General features: G+C 49.1%; 1 protein-coding gene across 3 annotated transcripts in view; it reads left to right on the top strand.

The window, feature by feature from the left end:
* Positions 1–17,642, top strand: part of LOC119458268 (sulfotransferase 1B1-like) — a 252,875-nt gene that overhangs the window by 223,741 nt on the left and 11,492 nt on the right. For all 3 annotated transcript variants that reach the window (XM_037720101.2, XM_037720100.2, XM_037720099.2), the window contains exons 3-4: positions 10,467–10,684; positions 17,058–17,187. In XM_037720101.2, the coding sequence (XP_037576029.1) occupies positions 10,467–10,684; positions 17,058–17,187 (348 nt within the window). The remainder of the gene's footprint in view (positions 1–10,466; positions 10,685–17,057; positions 17,188–17,642) is intronic.

The following is a 17,642-nucleotide window of genomic DNA, read 5'->3' as shown; positions in this document are numbered from 1 at the left end:
ATGCGATGTCATAGTGATGTGATGTGAGCTGGTGCAATGGCCTACTTGCCACAACAAGCCAGCAGCTGGTGATTTCTTTTTTTTTTTTTCGCCGAGAAGTTGGCCCCGCGAAATGTAGATGGCGTTGCCGTGCCTCCACAAGCCGCCATTGCAGGACGTATGGGCTTTTATGGCACCTTCACTACCATGCGTACATATACCTTGTCTAGAATCGGATGAAGCCAGTAGAATCCCAGAAAAATAACCAGTACAGAAAGATTGCAGTAGAACCTATCTCACGATAAATGTCGACGTTAATGCAATTAAAGTTGAAGACATGTAGCGACACGCCGTATTGGCCAAATCCCTCGCTTCTGTGCAGCTGACTCGTTCAATTTTCTGTTACGTACATCATCTTCACTTGTCTGTAGCTCAACGCACCTCGCTCAATGCAAGCTCTGGTCCCATTCCGTTCACACCACTTCTTTGTTCACACTTGGCTACTCTTGATGCCTACTTTTAAGTGCGAAGCACTTTAGGTCCCCGGGCTGTCGGCGTCTGTCGTGTGATCACGCTCAAAAACAAGTGCTCATAGCATGGTCAAAACAAGTGCAGAATTCATCAAAACCGGTTCAGAATAAACTATCATGATTCAGAATAATTTAAAAGACAGGAATACTCATGAATTATTCGAATTAACAGAAGTTCGTTAAGATCGCTTCTATCAACAGCAAATGCTTGGCTCCATGTGCGTGGCGGTTTCCCACCAGTTGTGCCTTAGCACAGGTGTAAAAATGGATGATGGATCGCTAAACACAAGATAAACACAGGAAAAAACAACATAAACATAGGAAAAATCAAGATAAACACAAAGAACATACAAGGGAAACACCGGCGAATTACTGTTCCGCACTTCTCCAGCTTTCACGTTGCATGGAACTGTATTACCGACGAGCTCACCTCTTTTTTTTTCACTTCTCTGTGGCTGCTCTTGATTAATGTTCTGTCGCCGATTGACTTCCTGCGTCTTGTGCTGCTTGCCAATCCGGGCACTCACTCAGTGTCACAGACCTGGGTGAGTGCCCGGATCTGCAGGTTTGCTATGTACCACTGGGCATGATCACATGGCCAGTGGTACATATTCAAAAGCCCAAGTTGCCGCGAAAGAGGTTAGATACGGTCGTGCCGAAAAGCGCGTGAACTTCGTAAAAAATGCTAATCGCTTTAATAAGGTCTCTATTTACGGACAACCAGCGCTGAAACATTGCGTGCCAACAGCAACGACGTATAACGCACCGCCTAGAGGGCGCAGGAAGCAGTTTCCATGCTGCGATTTCGCGTTGGCGAGTGGCGCGGCGCAATGCGCGCGATTTTTCATTCATTCAATCATTGCCCACCTAGTGGACACGGGCATTTCGTGTTCTGCCGAAGTTTTGATTGGCTGAGCTCGGTGGTACGCATCACAAGGAGGCAAGCGCCGCCAGCCAATCAGCTCTTCAGCAACCCGCGATGTTGACATGTCCACTAGGTCAGACGCTTACAGAATGCCCCCCCACCGCCATGAATTCGTATTACGTAACGATTTCTTGTTTCACTTTTAATTCTTTTTATCCTGGTGTAAGCCTTGCAACACGGCACGCCTACGATGTCACCGGTACCAGCCCCTAGTTGCGACGGGTGAGAAGAAAACAACCGGACCCCTATTCACGGAAAAGCTATAGCTTTACTCTAGCACTGTTACAAGCAATTACCCGCCCACCATAAGTGCGGCAAGTTTAGCGCGGCCTTTAGTAATTTTTTTCTCGGGCAACCAATGACAGTAGCCGCATAGAATTCTTCCAACTTTATTAGCGAGAAAATATACTGATGATGCGCATTTGGCGGACATTCGGACGTGTTTAAAGGTGGCACATAGAGCCTTCGTATCGTAACTCACACCGATGACGGAATACTAAAATGAGTGTAACCTTCCAGCGTGAATCATGCATGCTGTACGAATTCCGCCGTATATCAGCTTTCACGAACGTGATTTGGAAGGCAGCCCGCTATACCGTGTGTCGTAACCATAGCCGCAGAGCTTCTGATAGGCATTTCTTTTTGTTGCCTTCATTTTCTCTGCTGCTCTTCCCTCTCGCTTTTTTTTTTACATTAACCCCACAAAGTCGTAACCAAGTCGACCAAATTCAGCACTCGCCCCCCCCCCCCCCCTCCCCCGCCGCCCCGTCTTGTATCGCATGACGACCTCCACCCTGCTGGTCCGTGGAACGGGTGATGACGTGGGACAGGTGTTTCGACCGAACTCGTCTTCACCGTCGGAAAATCGTTAGCCTTAAAACGAATGTCTAGTTCTCTCTCTCTCTTACCCTCATCCTTTCCCTCAATCTGTAGTACTAGCCAGGTGCGCGTTCTGGAATTGATCGGCCGCGCAGTTTATGTGTGTGTGCGTGCGTGCCTGCGTAAGTGAGGGGGAGGAGGAGGAGGGGAAGTGAGGGTAGAGGTCGGCCTAGAAGCATACATATATTACTGTGCCGTGATTTGCACTGTCCGGAGCATCGTTTACGTCCATTATTGGGCGCATAGCGGGTCGTCCGTATACAAGCCAATAAACGAGCGTCCCACATCACCGAGGTTGTTCTCGCGTGTCGTTGTTTGCGCGTGCATTGCGGCACCAGCAAGTGTTATTGCTGCGTGCGACTCGCGCACAACGACCGCCGACATGACGAGCAACGGAACCGGCGCCCATTTCGCACCGTTAGGTCGCATTCTCCTTCTTCCCGTTACTCGCGTCCCTTACACGACTAGGCGTTGCTTGTGCGCGCGATGGACATTAACGGCACAGCGGAGCGACTGAAGAATGGCTGCATCCTTTCTGTTTCATTTTTTTTTTCAGTTTTGTATGTAGCGCGCTGTTCGACGGTCTAACCGGTTACTGGAACAACTAGCGCGTCTTCAGTGTGGCGACCTGCGCTGTAACGCTGTAAAAAATCACCGAAAGGTCCTGATTGACTGGGTTTAATGTAAGTCTCCACAAGCAGCACGTGGATCGACTGTAAGAAACGTCGTTGTGGAGGGACTCAGGGTTCTGTGACATAATTGTGTGCACGATTCTTCTTCTTTATTTGACAAGCCGCGACGCTTGATTGGACTTGTTGCCCGTTAGCCCCACTCCACCGTTGGAATGACGGTTCCTAAATGGATATATGTCTATTAATTGTGCTCGTGGCTTGGGGTGTCCTTGTGACGTTGCTTATAACGCCTCATCTTTCCAAATTACTAAGTGCACTCGTAGCTTTTTTTTTTCAATGCAACAAAGGAGTTATTATCTGTGCAATTGCGTAATCATTGCGAATTGTGACATTTATAACGCAATATGTGGCGTCCAAATTTATGCTTATGGCGTGGGCTCTTTCGGAGTAACAAAATACAGTCTTGGAGGTCACGCTTTCCTGTATTGCAAGCGCCGGAAGTTATTGCAACAGCTGGAAGCACGTCATGACCGCCATTTCTTTGACGCTATACCTAGACATGTTGCTGAAACATGATCAATTTGCGAAGCCGCAAAGCCGTTTGAAGCCAGAAGGACTAAGTTTAGACAGATCTATGTATACTGTCCATCAGTCCGATGCTGGCTGACTCGCCATACCTGAAGACCCCGTGGACACTACCGCCGAAGTTTGCTCTGGTGATTAGAGCAGGAACGTCGAAGCTAATTGCAACGTCCTTCGAGCTGGGGCCGCTTTATGCGACGAGGACATTCGCTCGCGAAGAAGCATTCGTTGGCCGTCCCCGATTTTTCTCATTTCACTTTGATTTTTTCGCAATCTTCTCGCGCTTTCTCTTTATATCACGTAACTTTTCAACCGCTTCTCAAGTTGCGTGCCGACGAGCTATCAAGACGACGAGTCGTTTTCAGATTGGAATCGACCCGGCGTAAAGAAAAAAAACCGGAGCAATGTTGTAATGCGAAAACGCGAAAATGAAAATGAAAAAATCAGTTTGATTGAAGGACCCTTTCTTTTTTATCTTCCGATAACTCTGGTATTCAGACCGAAACGCTTAAGCGAAATAAAACTCGCACTGCAACGACTCTTCTTTTTTTTTTCGCGTAACGTCTGTGGTTACTTTCTTACCTGTCCCTGTAGACGGCGCAGCGAAGAACTTCGTTGACGCGTCGACGCTGATAGACCTATGGGTAAAGAAACAGAGGTAAGAGGGCGAGATAGAAGAGGAATGACACACCCGAAAAACGGCTCGCCTCTGAGCGCACACGACAGAGCATTTTAGACCAGATCTAGCTGCTTAAGAAAAAAAATTGAAGGCGGTCGCGTCTAAAGGTAAAGAACAAAAAAAGGAACAATCTCCTCAAGAAAGAGCGAATGTTCTGCGTTCGGGCGTGGCCCCTGGCTTCATCCAACTTTCCCTGCCGGCTCTCTCGAAGTCAGTCATTTCGTTTCTCTCTTTTTTGTATTTCTTTAGCTTCTCTTGTCAAACGTCAGTTTTCAACTTAGTGTGGTCGATCGATTTGGGAAAGCGGGGAAGCATAATTTTTCTTTTCATCGCTCTCGCCTATATGCTAGCGATGCACAACGTCGCGTTTAAGACTCGCGCGCAGATATGTGTTTCGTCGGCTGTCCCTTGTCGTCGTGTACGAGGCCACGTCAATTTCGGACTCCCCTCCACTGCCACGCCCTCTCATGTCCATCTCGCACCTCTAATAGGCATTTTTGGTTCTTTCTTTCAAGCCGTGCGCACTGCTAAATATTTCCCCGGGGAACCTGTGCCCCCGCACTGAAGGTGCTCATTTTATCGCCTACGGCTCGCTACGGCGACACGGATCTTTAAAAGGGTCCGCGAGCTTTCCTCGCCTGCCGTGTCGCGACCTACCTCACCTTGTCTATTTTTCCTCTAGAAGACCACGTGTGCAAAAAGAAAAAGGAATAAAATAAAACCGGTACGTCAACGAAACGAAAGGCGTGTGCGGTGGGGTAGGTAGACTCCGCTTCTTTCACGTAGATTAATGTGAAGGACGCGTGTACTCACGCCCGAACACGACATCGTCTGATACTTTTCACTGAGCCGACAACGCAGCCTTACTTTCTATAGCGGCGCCGCGGCAGACCATGTGTAAGCGTTCTCTCGCGCACGCGCAGACTCGTGCGTCCTTTCTGTTTGGTCGAGTTTCGAGAAACATGGCTAACCCCCAGAAAATTATACGGATGAAGGAAATGAAACTAGGAGATAGCAACAATTCCGTCACGCAGCAGGTCTTGGCAAGCCCACTTACCGTCAAGTCATTCCCTTCGCTTTTAAAGCGAAGCTTTCTTGCGGAGTTCCAGGCACCTTTAAGGCGCAGCTCTTAGGCGCCCGTTGCTTCGGCGAGCGTCGTAATCGAGCGAACGAGCACAGCGGAGGAGGAAAGCGAACGCGGAGCGCAGCGGGAAGTGAAAGACGGTCATAGCGAAGTGAGCGTGAGGAGGAAGGCGGAGGAGGAGGGTGCAGTGGATCCATCAGGCGGAAAGCGGAGGAGGATGGTACGGCCGAAAGCGTGAGAAGCGTAGTCGCCGCGCAAGACGGGCTTTGCGGCGACGATGGACAAAAGCGCTGCATGAGCGGAGGTCTGTCTGCGGCGGCGGCTGCTGTGAATCGCGCCCACGCGTCACCCACGCGCCGCCTCTCGCGATCTCCCGATTAGCGCGAGGCAGTCGCGCCACACCTCGCTCTGTTTGCAACGTGCCGCACGAGACAAATTGTCCGCGCCACCCAATATATCGCGAATTGAAAACACGCGTACAGCTGCGCTCAAATTTCGCATTAGGGAGTATCGTAATCGGTGGCAGGGCGATTCAGCCAGCATGGGAATTACGGGTATAGTACGTGGGTTTGCCTAAACTACGTCTTTTTTTACTTCAAACGGCTCTTTGGCTTTGCAAACTCATCATTTTCAACAATGTATGGCGTTATAAATAATTCAATCAACATTATTAAAGTTGTCCCGACGGCAGGATTTGAGCGCAGGACCTCTAGCGCACCAGCCTGATATTGAAGCCATTACGCCACGAATGCACGATTCGACAAGCGGCATAGAACGGCCTCTTTCGCAGGCAAGCCAGCAAGTTGAGTCGCTTGGCACGTTTCGATCCGCCGTCGCTCTACGAGTGCAACACGACACTTTGGATCACCGCTGAAAATATAAATAAATAATACATATATGATCTACTACGTGTAAATATGTGCAGATAATATCCAGCCTGTCTATAATTCACTGTAAATCAAATCATTTCTTCGAATAACATTCTACTCTTTAATGGTAATATTTATACCTCGAAAACCACACTTCATACACACACGCACTAGTGCATAGCCACTCACACCAAGAAATCGCTTTACGTTGATGTCAACTAAAGTTGAGTCTGCCTGTTTTTCTCCCTGAAAAATTCGGCCCAACACGTGACGTCTGAGACCAAGAATGTTTGTTTCCCGGTAGTTTTTAATCGATGCACAATTGGTCGGCTTGGCTGTGCCTGCAGATATCGGGCGTACCGAAAGCACGCCATCCTACCGCGCGCTCTGACTTGACAATCACGTGTTCGGCCTATTCGTTTGGTTTCAGTCCTGTTGTGCAGTTCTCCCCTCCTAGTCTTTTCTGCCTCCGTGAACCAATATACAACCGTTACACGAGATCCCGATAACCTCTGCAGGGAAGAGGGGAAAGATTGTGGCTAAATTTTATTGCGATAGCAATTATATTAACACTCCTGGCGCATTTCTGCTGTCGACGTCTCCGTCGCCGTGAGGTTCCGTATAAAGTCCAACGGCGATAAAATCGTCACCGTGCGCCGTATGTGTATGTACGAGTAAAAGCGTGTGAGGGTGAGCCGGCGATCGCGGCTCAATCTCGCGCACGCAAGAGAGGGAAGCGGGACGGTAGCGCACCATCTTCCAGTCGCGCGCGACGGTCCGGAAGGGGAGAGGGGAGCGCGTTCTACTCCGAGCGGCCCGAGCGGCCGCATGGTGCGCAAAGCTCCGGGGGGGGGGGGGGGGGGGGGAGGTGGTAGCGGGCGGGCGCGTTCTATGCCGCGTGCCCGCCCGGCCGCTGTATCTTGAAAGCCATCTGCGGCGAGGCAGAGTCCGCTTTGCGCTCTGTTTTCGCGGCTTAGTTCGCGTTGATGTGAGCGGCGGCACGAACGGCTATTCGCTCGCTGCTGCCACCGCGCTTCCTCACTCCAGCGTTTTGACAGTGAGTTTCCGCGGTCATCGAGTGAGATGCGTTCATGTTTGCTAGTGCGCGCGCGCCCATGCTTGTTCATTTAGTTAGTATGCCTATGTTTACAAGTTTATATGGGCAATAAAAAATACTATTCTTACTTCGTATAGCTGTCCACTAATTTGCTATCGCAATGCGTGCTTCGCCTTTCGCGCGAAACTGCGCTTTTTTTTTCTTTCATTGCTCCTCCCGGACAGGAGTGACAAGGCGTGTGTTCGTTTGGTCGATAATTGCAAACGGCAACAGAAAGGGCATCATATTAGATTAGTTTACTCTAGTGAAGTTTACTGCCTTTTTTTTCCGCCGAGGGTCAGTTCACATTGACTTGGCGAAAGCAAAAGCTGCGTCATGTCGAAGGGCAACGCTTTTTTTTTGGTTTCGTGCAAGCACCTGTACTTTAGCACACGTCACGAGCTTTGAAGTATTTTCGGGTTACTTTTATTTACCGCTTTATCGTGTCACCGTAAGGCAGCAACGTAACTTACTAACTGCGCCGTCTATGCGCCGATGGCATCTAAACATCTCTTTCAAGGTCTGTATGCAGCCAATTAAATTATGAACTGTGTACGGCCCGCTAGTACAAGGGAGTGGGATGAAAGCATGAAATTTGCAGGCATAATATGAGGTCGGCTGACACAGGGCAGGGGCAAGTGCAGATATCTGGGAGAAGCCTTCGTTCTGCAGCGGACATAAAACAGGTTGATGGTTGCGACGAGAGCCCATGAAGAAGGAAAGTCGTAACTATAGTTAGCCGTGTACTGCATCAACCACAGCCGCCCTATTAGCCTTCATTTTTTTAGTGTTATCAGCACATCTTGCGCAGTTCCCGTTACTCTAAAAGGGAACTTCGGTGGCTTCGCGGTATACTTTGTAATCGAGACCACTACCTCATCTTTTGCGCACGTTATGCGTGGCCAGCCCGACCTCCTCTCTGAACCACAACCAGAGCATGATGTACTCGCGTTTGATCCCTAATCCATTGTACCCTCATTCATGTCGATGTCACGCCTATTACCGTATTCCCTCCCACCACTGGTCGGCAGCGTAATTTCAGCCGAATTTGTTTTTCTTTGCTGTGTACTGGGAGTGGATAGGAGCGAGTTACGGACAATCAGGACCATTGGTCACGTTGCGCCACGGCTCGACACCCCACCCCCCTCCTCCCCCCTCCATCTCCGCTGGGTCACTCTGCCCGTTCGGTTTACATGGCGGTGTCGTCAAACTGCGGGCAACGTACGCCTGGGACAGCGTATATCGTCGACGTGATCGGGGAGCCCACACCGTGGTGTGATGTGGCAGCACGACCTCTTCTCTGTCGCGCCTTCCATGCGGAGCGATTTTGTGCTGCGCGTGTTTTTTCGAAGCTGCGATAAGTGCACATGTGTGGGCTTGGAATTCCTTTTATTCTGTATCTACCCGTCACGGCTGCTGCGTTCTCGCGTTTGCAAATACATGTTCCAAGAATTGATTGTTGTTGGCCTAGGACTACTCATTGCGCTTGTGTGGAAACGAAGCAAAACAAATTAGGAAACTGCTCTCATGAAGACCTTTTCACATCTGATCGACGCTGTTTAATCAAAGCAAAACGCGAGAAGGCAGTTCACCGTGACGTGTTTGACGAGCCACATTGTTCATTGTTATCAATCGTTACCCATTCATGTCGCGAGAATGTTCTCTCGGGCAAGCTCATCACCTAGGAATATTGAAAATTTGCGCCCACGAAAGTACCGGGAGCACATTCGCCGCGCATGCGCATTCTCAGGCGAAATCGCTCTGTGTCAAACGGGGCTTTACGCGGTAAGAAAGCGGCTCTTTGATGCGGAGTGTAGTTGCGCCGGTTTTCGCTTGTGCGTGGCAACTGCCAGTCCCGCTTCATTACAAATGATGCTGCTCAAATTTCACTTGACGATCGAAAATATTCGGCGGTCTTGTCGCTCACGAACCGTCGTCCGTCGCTTCCTATTCCAGCACTCCCCTGATGTATGCGCCAGAATGTGTCATTTGGCAGTTATTAACGTAAGAAGCGGTTTTCGATACGTTGGACTCTTGCGATTAAGATGTGTGAAGGCCATTCACACAAACGCGGAAAACTCGGCAGACTGGGAACGCTTGCCTATGACCGCCGCTCGTCTCGGCTAGTCTTGGCTACAGTAGTGCTCGCACCTAGCGCTTTGCGACGCGAACTGCGCCGCGGCCATCATCTGGCTTCGGTAGGTGCTTGTGTATGGCGGCTTGCCGGACTTGGAGATGAGGACAGGGGGAGTGTAAGTGCCGGAATTGCACGGGGCTAACGACATTTGCGATAAGCAGGAATCCAGGACTGGATATACTGCCACGGACTAACACCTGAAGTAAAGCTCAACTGACCATGAAGCTTAGCATGTGGGGTTTTCTGGTGAGCCATACATAGCCTCAAGATGACTCCCCCCCAATGAGACCTCGAGCCACCATTTTAGTTCGTGATTTGATCTGCAGGAGGAAATGAATCACTTCCTTCTCACTTTGCATTCCTCCGTAGATGTAGGCTTCCGGTAGAATGAATGAATGAATGAATGAATGAATGAATGAATGAATGAATGAATGAATGAATGAATGAATGAATGAATGAATGAATGAATGAATGAATGAATGAATGATCCGTGTGTGTTCTTGTCTATACGTAGATTGTCTTGCAAGGTCTCTCTGCTGATGAATACACGTTGCGATTTACGGCCATTTCTCTCAATGATTTCCTTTGTCAGCCTGATGGACCGGGCTAGTTTGCAATATTGGATGGAGCCTGGGTAACAACGCTTATGCAAGACACAGGACAAATTATCGCACCAGAAGGACAAGCGTTGCCTTGGTCGCGTTCTATTTTGTCCTGTGCCCTGTATGTGGCGCTGGTGACCAAGCTTTGTCAGTCATGCCAACGACACTGCACAGACCGATGCGTGTAGGCTGCTCAGGGGCAAAGGGGAATTCCAGAGAGGAACAAGGTTCAAAGCTGGGCCAATTGGTACATGATCGAAAGTGTTTTTTTTTTTCTTTACACGTGAGCCGAAAGGATTGCCGGAGGCTATATACTTGTTATTGCCGAGAATACAAATTCATTTGTTAGTTGCAGCCTCGTCCCGTGATCTTCTTCCTTGCCTACGTGCGCATTTCGCTGGTTTCTTTCATCTTCGATACCAGAGTGGGGTGCATGGCGTTACAGCGCGGTGTGTGTGTTATCTATGCACAGGCACGACGTGGATGGAGGAGATCGTGTCCCTCATCATGAACGGCGGAGACCCGGACCGGGTGAAGAACAAGCTGCTCGTGTACCGGGTGCAGCACCTGGAGGTGGGACCCCCCGTGGGACACCTGTGGCACCTGCGCAAGACCCGCTCGCCGCGCCTGCTCGCCACACACCTGCCCCTCAAGCTCATACCCAAGCAGCTGCAGCAGGCCAAGTGCAAGGTACCTGCCACCGCGTCGTTGTTAATTGTAGCCGGTCCGACTGTCGCGCACGGAAGAAACCTGCACCACCAAATTCGAATCGTTGGCCCGTGCTTTTGTAACGAGTCATTTAATTTCCCACTCTTTTCGCAATGTCTCAGTGGCTTGTAAGGCGCCATAATCGCTGGGATATTCAGCCACTATATATGCTGCAGCGACAACTGGTAACAAAAGGAGAAATGGAATATGAAACGCGAAAATGCAAGAACGTTCGCGTACTTAAGACTTAGGGGCACGTTAAAGAACCACAGGTGGTCCAAATTATTCTGGAATTATTCCGGAGTACCGCACTATGGCTCGCCTAAAAAAAGATCCTGGTTAGTTAGCACGCAACACCCCCGAATTGCCTTAATTTAATTTTAATTAGAACATGAGACGGGTTGTTACGATGTGCATTTCTAGCAAAACACCGAAATCAGACGACTCTGCGATGATAGGTGGAGGATAACGCTCGGAAAAACACTTTTATGTAGCACGTATTGAGCAACGGAAAGCTCTATCGGGAGTTTTTCCTATTGCTCTACAATTTTCTTATTGACCATTTTCAACATGAATAATTGATTAATTGAACTTGATTAATTAAGACTAGGTATGCATTTGGCGCAATGAAAAAAAAAGCGGAATGCAAACGCCACTGTAATTTTTTTCTTTCGTTTGCCTTGATAGATTTCGACGCGGTAAACCTGAACAAACAAGTCGTAGCTCCTTCAATCAGGGCATCTTTCCGTCGCCACTATCGCTTTGCATTCAGCGACAACTTCGTGGTGAATGTGCGGCAGCATCAAAACATTCCACCTGTCACGCTGCGGGGAACCAAGCTGCGTTCGTAGTGCCTTGTCATTGGGCGAACACGCCATGTGTCCGTGAGAACCAGCGTAGCAAATTAACTCTATTAGACCTTAGCGGAGGGTGCGCCGCCCAGATAATTTCCACGCGTGCCCGCCCGCCAGTCTATCTTTCGCAGTGGCTGCGGGAACACAGTGAGCACACATGGTTGCCGGTGTTATGCGAAAGGTCTATTTCAGAATTTTAGGCTGTCCTAGCTTAACTGTGAATATACGCCCTACCTTTGTCAGTTCACTAGCAAAGTTTTTAGCTAATGTTTTCTTTTCTTTCTTTTTTTTCTTTTTTTTTCATTAAGATCTTTGTCTTAGGTCTTAGTTACGTTGTTCTTTAGTCCTTAATTGTTGTTAGCTATGGCTTCTTTCAACTGTTTGCTGTTCGCTGAACAAAGAAAGCTATTTGCCATGCTGGAGAAGTCATTGAATTCGCAATTGATTGCTATGTAGGTCACTTTGGTAAGGTCGATTCGGGCCTCACGACAAGGGACAGCCCGAAAATAACGCTTGTTTTCCACTTCTCCTCGCCACGTGCTCACCGCGTCAATACACCCTCTCTCTCTCTCTGCCTGGTCGTGGTAGTCCTGCTGGGGCACCGCGGCAACAAATGGCCCCTAGTTGTAGCAGTTAGGAGGCGGGCATTCTACACCGCGAACAAAAGACCACCGCAGTTGTGTGTGCGGCGATAACAAATGCAGGGCCATAAACACGAATGCGAAAAAAAAAGTTCGTAATTGATTCACGGCACTGCACACCTTCTATATCGGGAAGGCTGCACGTGACAGCGTATAGCATTGCGCCTCGACCGCATGTTCTAATTTTGGCAGCACCGCTAATCCGGCGCCCGGTCTCTTTCGCGAGCCCTCATTGGCGGAACAGCCGCGCGAATGTTTGATCTTGCTTTTGCCGCGTAACGCGGTGATCGAGAGAGCTGTGGGCGTTGCTGGGTGGGGTCGTCCCCCTTCCTTCTGTACGCCTCCTTCCCCACTTTGGCTGTTATATCCTCTGCCGTCCCGTCGTTCGCTTCAGTGTAGTCCGGTTCCCGTCCACTACACTTTCAGTGGGGATCGTTAATGGCCTCATCGTGCGGTTAGGGGCGGAAACTGCAGCCGGACTTGTCATTGTTCCGGGGCTTTTGTTTCGGGCTTTTGTTCACGCTACGACTGATCACGGCTGTCAAAAAAGCGCGGTCGAGACCGAATGCGCCGGATAGTCGGTAACGTCGCGTTTGGGTCAGCTCTGTGAGTAAAAAAAAAAATGATGTATTGCTCATGACATTGGCTCGATAGAAATGTTGGGTGTGTGCCTGTGTATGCGCCCAGACCGCGATTCTGTAGCGATGCCTTTCCTTGTGCTGTCCCCCCCCCCCCTTTTTTTTTATCACGTTTATCGCGCTTCGTCAGGGGTCAGAGCGACGGGCTCCGCCAGCGTCATCAACGGGATCAGCCGGCCATGAACGGTGAATGAAAGAGTTGGCATATAGAATCGAGCTGAAGGCATCGCTATAAAATCGCGGCCCAGTAACCCATTCGGCCGAGGTGAGCTTTCCGTTGACCCATCCATCACACTTCCTTTCTACACAGCGTTTGCTGGAGCTGTATGGTGTTTTGTGGCGCAAGGGCCAATGATGGACAAAGAGCACTAAAACACACGCAGCGTTTACCGCTTTCCTTCGACAGTGTACGCCGATGGGTTGCGAAGGCTGCGAAGGTTGGCAGCAGTGGCTGCACGTTTTGACCGAATTGAACGACGAGAAGCATCTTGCTTCTTCGAAAAAAAAAAGTCTTGTTGGCTAAAGGACAACGCTTGTTGCCAGACTTACAGAGCGTTCCGGGCTTAGGCTGCTATGTTAAACCGCTAGTATCCGGATGTTGGAAATAGCTCGGTATTTTCCGTCCGTCCTTGCGGGTCGCGCTCCAGGCCCTGTGAAGAGGTATCCGTGATTTGTGATGCCCCCTTCACGTACAACGCGAATTCTTGCTGTCGTGTGGATGTACTATTCAAGACTTGTGTTCTCCCAGTGCTGTCATTTCGTATTGTAAAGTTTTCCTTTGAGACTGTGTTAGTGGTGTTGAATCTCCCTCGGTGTCTCTTTCTCTCTCGCTCTCAGTGGTCGGTCGTGTCTATGGCTCATAGCTCTGACATATGTCCGACATATATGTCAAATACAACCACTGTATGTCAAACGCACACAGTGGTTGTAATGTGTTTGACTTATTCGCTCTTTTGTTTAGTTTGTCACGTTTTCTCGGCGGTCGACGTGTTGAGGTCGGCCATCGAGCTGATGATGATCCCAAGGGTATATATATATAGCGCAGTGATTCTGTCGCTTCGCGCGTATGCACTTAACGTGACGTCCGTAAAGCCTGCAGCGTTTCTCTCCGTGTGTGTTTCGTAGAATTTCGAAATAGAGGGCCGTCGACTCGGCTTGTCTCGAGTGCGTTCGTCTCGCGTGACCGAGAAGCCGCACATTTCGCGTGTATACGTATATGCGTCGGGCGCCAGCTCGAATGCAGATGATGCGATACTGCGAGCGCGCTGGTCATACCCGGGCGCGCAATTCTGTTTACTCGCCGGCACTGCTGGTCAAGCACGCAGCTATAGCTCTGGTCACGCTCACCTGTCCTTCCATTTCGACCAATGAGGAAGCTCGGTTTAAAGGCGCGGCTGCAACGCCAAACGTTTCGAGGAAAGCGCGCGCTCTGCCGTGCTATTTGGTCACCGTACACACCTGCAGGCTTTCTCCGTATGGCGTTGTGGAGTTTCGAAACGCTGTCCTCCGGGGGAGCCGATGAGAGTGCTCGCCTGGCCTAACGGCGCGTATGCGGGTTTTGGTATGCACGCCGCAAACAGCAAACGCGCGGGGCACGCTTCGGCCCTCTCCGTGAGAGCGATTGTGTTTGCTGTATAGCTACAGCCCTTACGTGACCGGGTTGGTGAAACATCACGTGGGACATTGGGTGCCCACGCGCTCTTAAAATGTCGGCCGCTTTAGGGAGCCACGTCACTGCACCAACAGTGTTTCTCAGGCTATATCCAGATTACTGTACTGAACTTGGCTGTTCGAAGCAAACGATTCATCTCACACTTTTTCGTCAGCCGTGCAGCTGTTAGGCAGTTCCTGAACGAGGTCTCTCTTTATTTTTAAGACAGTTTCTTGGGGCTGTTTCGACCATTTTCGTGAAGAAACTTCAACGCTTCTGGCATAATTATGAGCTTCGTAAATAATTACTGAGCCCTTGCTCACTTCCTATTTTGGTGCGTTGCATGAGGCGCCCGCAGATTCCTCGGTGAATTCAACGAGTAACTTCGTTTATATTTCGTGGAAATAGGCGTCAGATCATGGGTGACGTGTAGGCAAAGTTCTAATCGTGCGGTTTAATTACGGCCTTTGCATTATATTACGTATGCGAGCGCTCCAGAACGACATAAGTGCGTTTTAAGAATCGCTGTAGAATTTATCCAGCTATATACTGGAAGAACAAGAGCCACCGAAATAAAATTTGGTGATAATGGACGAATGTTGTGGCTGATGTACATACAAGTTTACAGGTGTGGGGGTGAAGTACGACCTTTGCTGAAAATTCCTCAAAATCGAAAGCGTTATAACGGGGCGACGTTTTAAAGTTTGTGGTCGAATATCATACAGGCGACTGAGATCGTTCATGCAACTGCTCCAAAAAAAAAAAACTGATTTTCTGGATATTGAGCTGTGATTATGTCGTCACACAGCTTTGCTGTCTTATTATTTTATTTTTCTGGCATCTTGAATTTTAAATTATTCTTGGTACAATTTCTTTGATGTTTAAATTCTTGCAATGGCTGCGGCACGTTAGTTAAAATATTCTACATGTGTTGAGTGCTCTTACTAACATACTTATTTGTCTCCTCTAAATATTTTAACTGTAAATTTGTGGATTCAGAAAGTATTTGTAAAGTTATGTTAGTTGTTGCTGCTCACTTTAACGACATTATATTACGTGTTCTCGCAGAACTGGGCGCCTCTCATTTTTACCAAAAAAAAATAAGCACATAATGCAAGGTCAGTTAGGTGTTAGATGAGTGTATATGTAAATTTTCTCACAGGAAAATGTGGACAACGAGCGCGAGCAATTTTAGCGGAGTATTGACACAAAATTTTTGTGTCTTGCTTATTTGTCTTAAGCTTTCTTTGTTAAATGGAACCTGCTCAAAATGAATGTTAAAAGGAACCTGCTGAAAAGTCGCAATAAATGGAGCGCGGCTTCTCGCGTAGGGTCTATGTGTACAAGAGCATCCTCTATACGTCACGAAAATTGCATTGGAAGAACACATTTGATAGCCTCACAGGGCGCCACGAAGCCTACTGAATCTACAAGTCTAACATGCCTATATGCAATGGTGCGGGACCCCTCCTTGTACGTTATACTTTTTAAGTTAATGCCCACTGGAAACAAAAATGGTTTGCAGTAGTTCTAGCCCGAGCGTACTTAATTATCTCTCGAAATGTACCGCGCCTGCTTGCGGAAACTGAAGGTTCGTGAGTGTATTTTTCCGCTTCACAAAGCTCCGAACCCGAAATGCGCGAACTCGAACCAAACCCGAAGAAAAAAGTTTCGGTTCGACATCCTGGTTACTGGCGGCGTTGCGTTGCGTCGCATCACGGGAATTTGCGTACCTTCAAAAAGCACGCAGGTCTTTCCGGGTTATCCAAGGGATGTCGTTTGCTTCCTTTTGCTTGCTTACTGTTTCTTATGGCCTCAGTATCTTCCTCGGGGGGATCTCGCCGCATTTTCTTACGGCGACCTCGTCGGCTCCTGTGTAGAACGTAAATATTGATTGCCTTTCTGGAGTTAATCAGATAGTGGTAGAACTTAATTTTAAATAATCGATTGCAAACACTGCGGACCTCGGCGGTGTTATCGCACGCTGAAGCAAAATTCGAAAAGAGGTGGCCGGGCCAGATAAAAGCGACACCCCTAGACAAGGACAAGGTATAAAGCGACGCGGTAGTGGCAACTACATTTAAATTCAAATCATGAGGTTTAAGTCACGCTCTGGAGGCTTAGAACCGGTCGCTCTCCCTTAACGCACGAATATGTTTTACGAAAGTAAGAGAGCCCCGCGTACATAGGTATTGTTGTGATCGTCTCACCGTTATATTCACGTTTTCATTTAAATGCCCAAAGCAACAAGGCGGCTACGAGGCACGCCCGAGCGAAGGGCCCCGGATTAATTTCGATCACCTGGGGTTCTTTAACGTGCACCTATGGGTGTACACGTGCTTCGTGTGTATTTTACCACCACCAGAACGCAGCCGCCCCGACCGGGAATCGAACCGTCGACCTGGTGCTCGGCAGAGCCACTCCATAGCAACTGAGTCACACTTGTGCGGGATTTATATTCTGTGACGAAGCGCGAAAGTCGACGTGCGTTTTCTTTTTGTTTCCTTGCCGTTTTCACCGAGACGCGTCACGTTCCGTGGTAACGACGATGCACGTTCCTTCCCTGCGCAGATAATCTACGTGGTCCGGAATCCAAAGGACAACGCGGTGTCCTACTACCACCATCACAAGATGAGCACGTTCCTCGGCAACTTCAAGGGTTCCTGGGATGAGTTCCTCAACCACTACATGTCCGGACACGGTGAGTACGAAGCGTCTCTCGCGTACAGCGCGCAGTCGCTGTGATGGATGGCCTCGCGTGCGATCACCGTAAACATTCAGTGCCGCACTGCAGCCTGTCATTTTAACCTAACATACTCATTATTTCTCACTTTCGCTTTGAGTTAGTGAGTGAGCGAATTAGCTAGTTAGTCATTGAGTTAGCGAGCTAGTGAGTCAGTTAGCGAGTTAGTGTTTGAGTGAGTGAATGAGTCAGTGAAAGTGCGTGCGTGCGCGGTCTCAAAAGCAGCTCGGCAGGTGTCGCTGTGCGTTTTGCACAAAGTGTTAAGCGTTATGCCTTGCAACTCTGTACATATTGCCAATCCAAGCCATTGCAGTCAACGCGGCACCACGGTCCGAGTCTTGATAAACGGCAAGACAGAGGGAACCGCAGCATACAGGCCGTAGATATGAGGTCTTCGATATGAAGGAACGCTC

This window comes from Dermacentor silvarum, chromosome 7 (assembly GCF_013339745.2).
Source record: "Dermacentor silvarum isolate Dsil-2018 chromosome 7, BIME_Dsil_1.4, whole genome shotgun sequence".
Lineage (NCBI taxonomy): Eukaryota > Metazoa > Arthropoda > Arachnida > Ixodida > Ixodidae > Dermacentor > Dermacentor silvarum.
The sequence above is the reverse complement of the archived record's forward strand: the minus strand, read 5'-3'. Positions and strand labels throughout refer to the sequence as shown.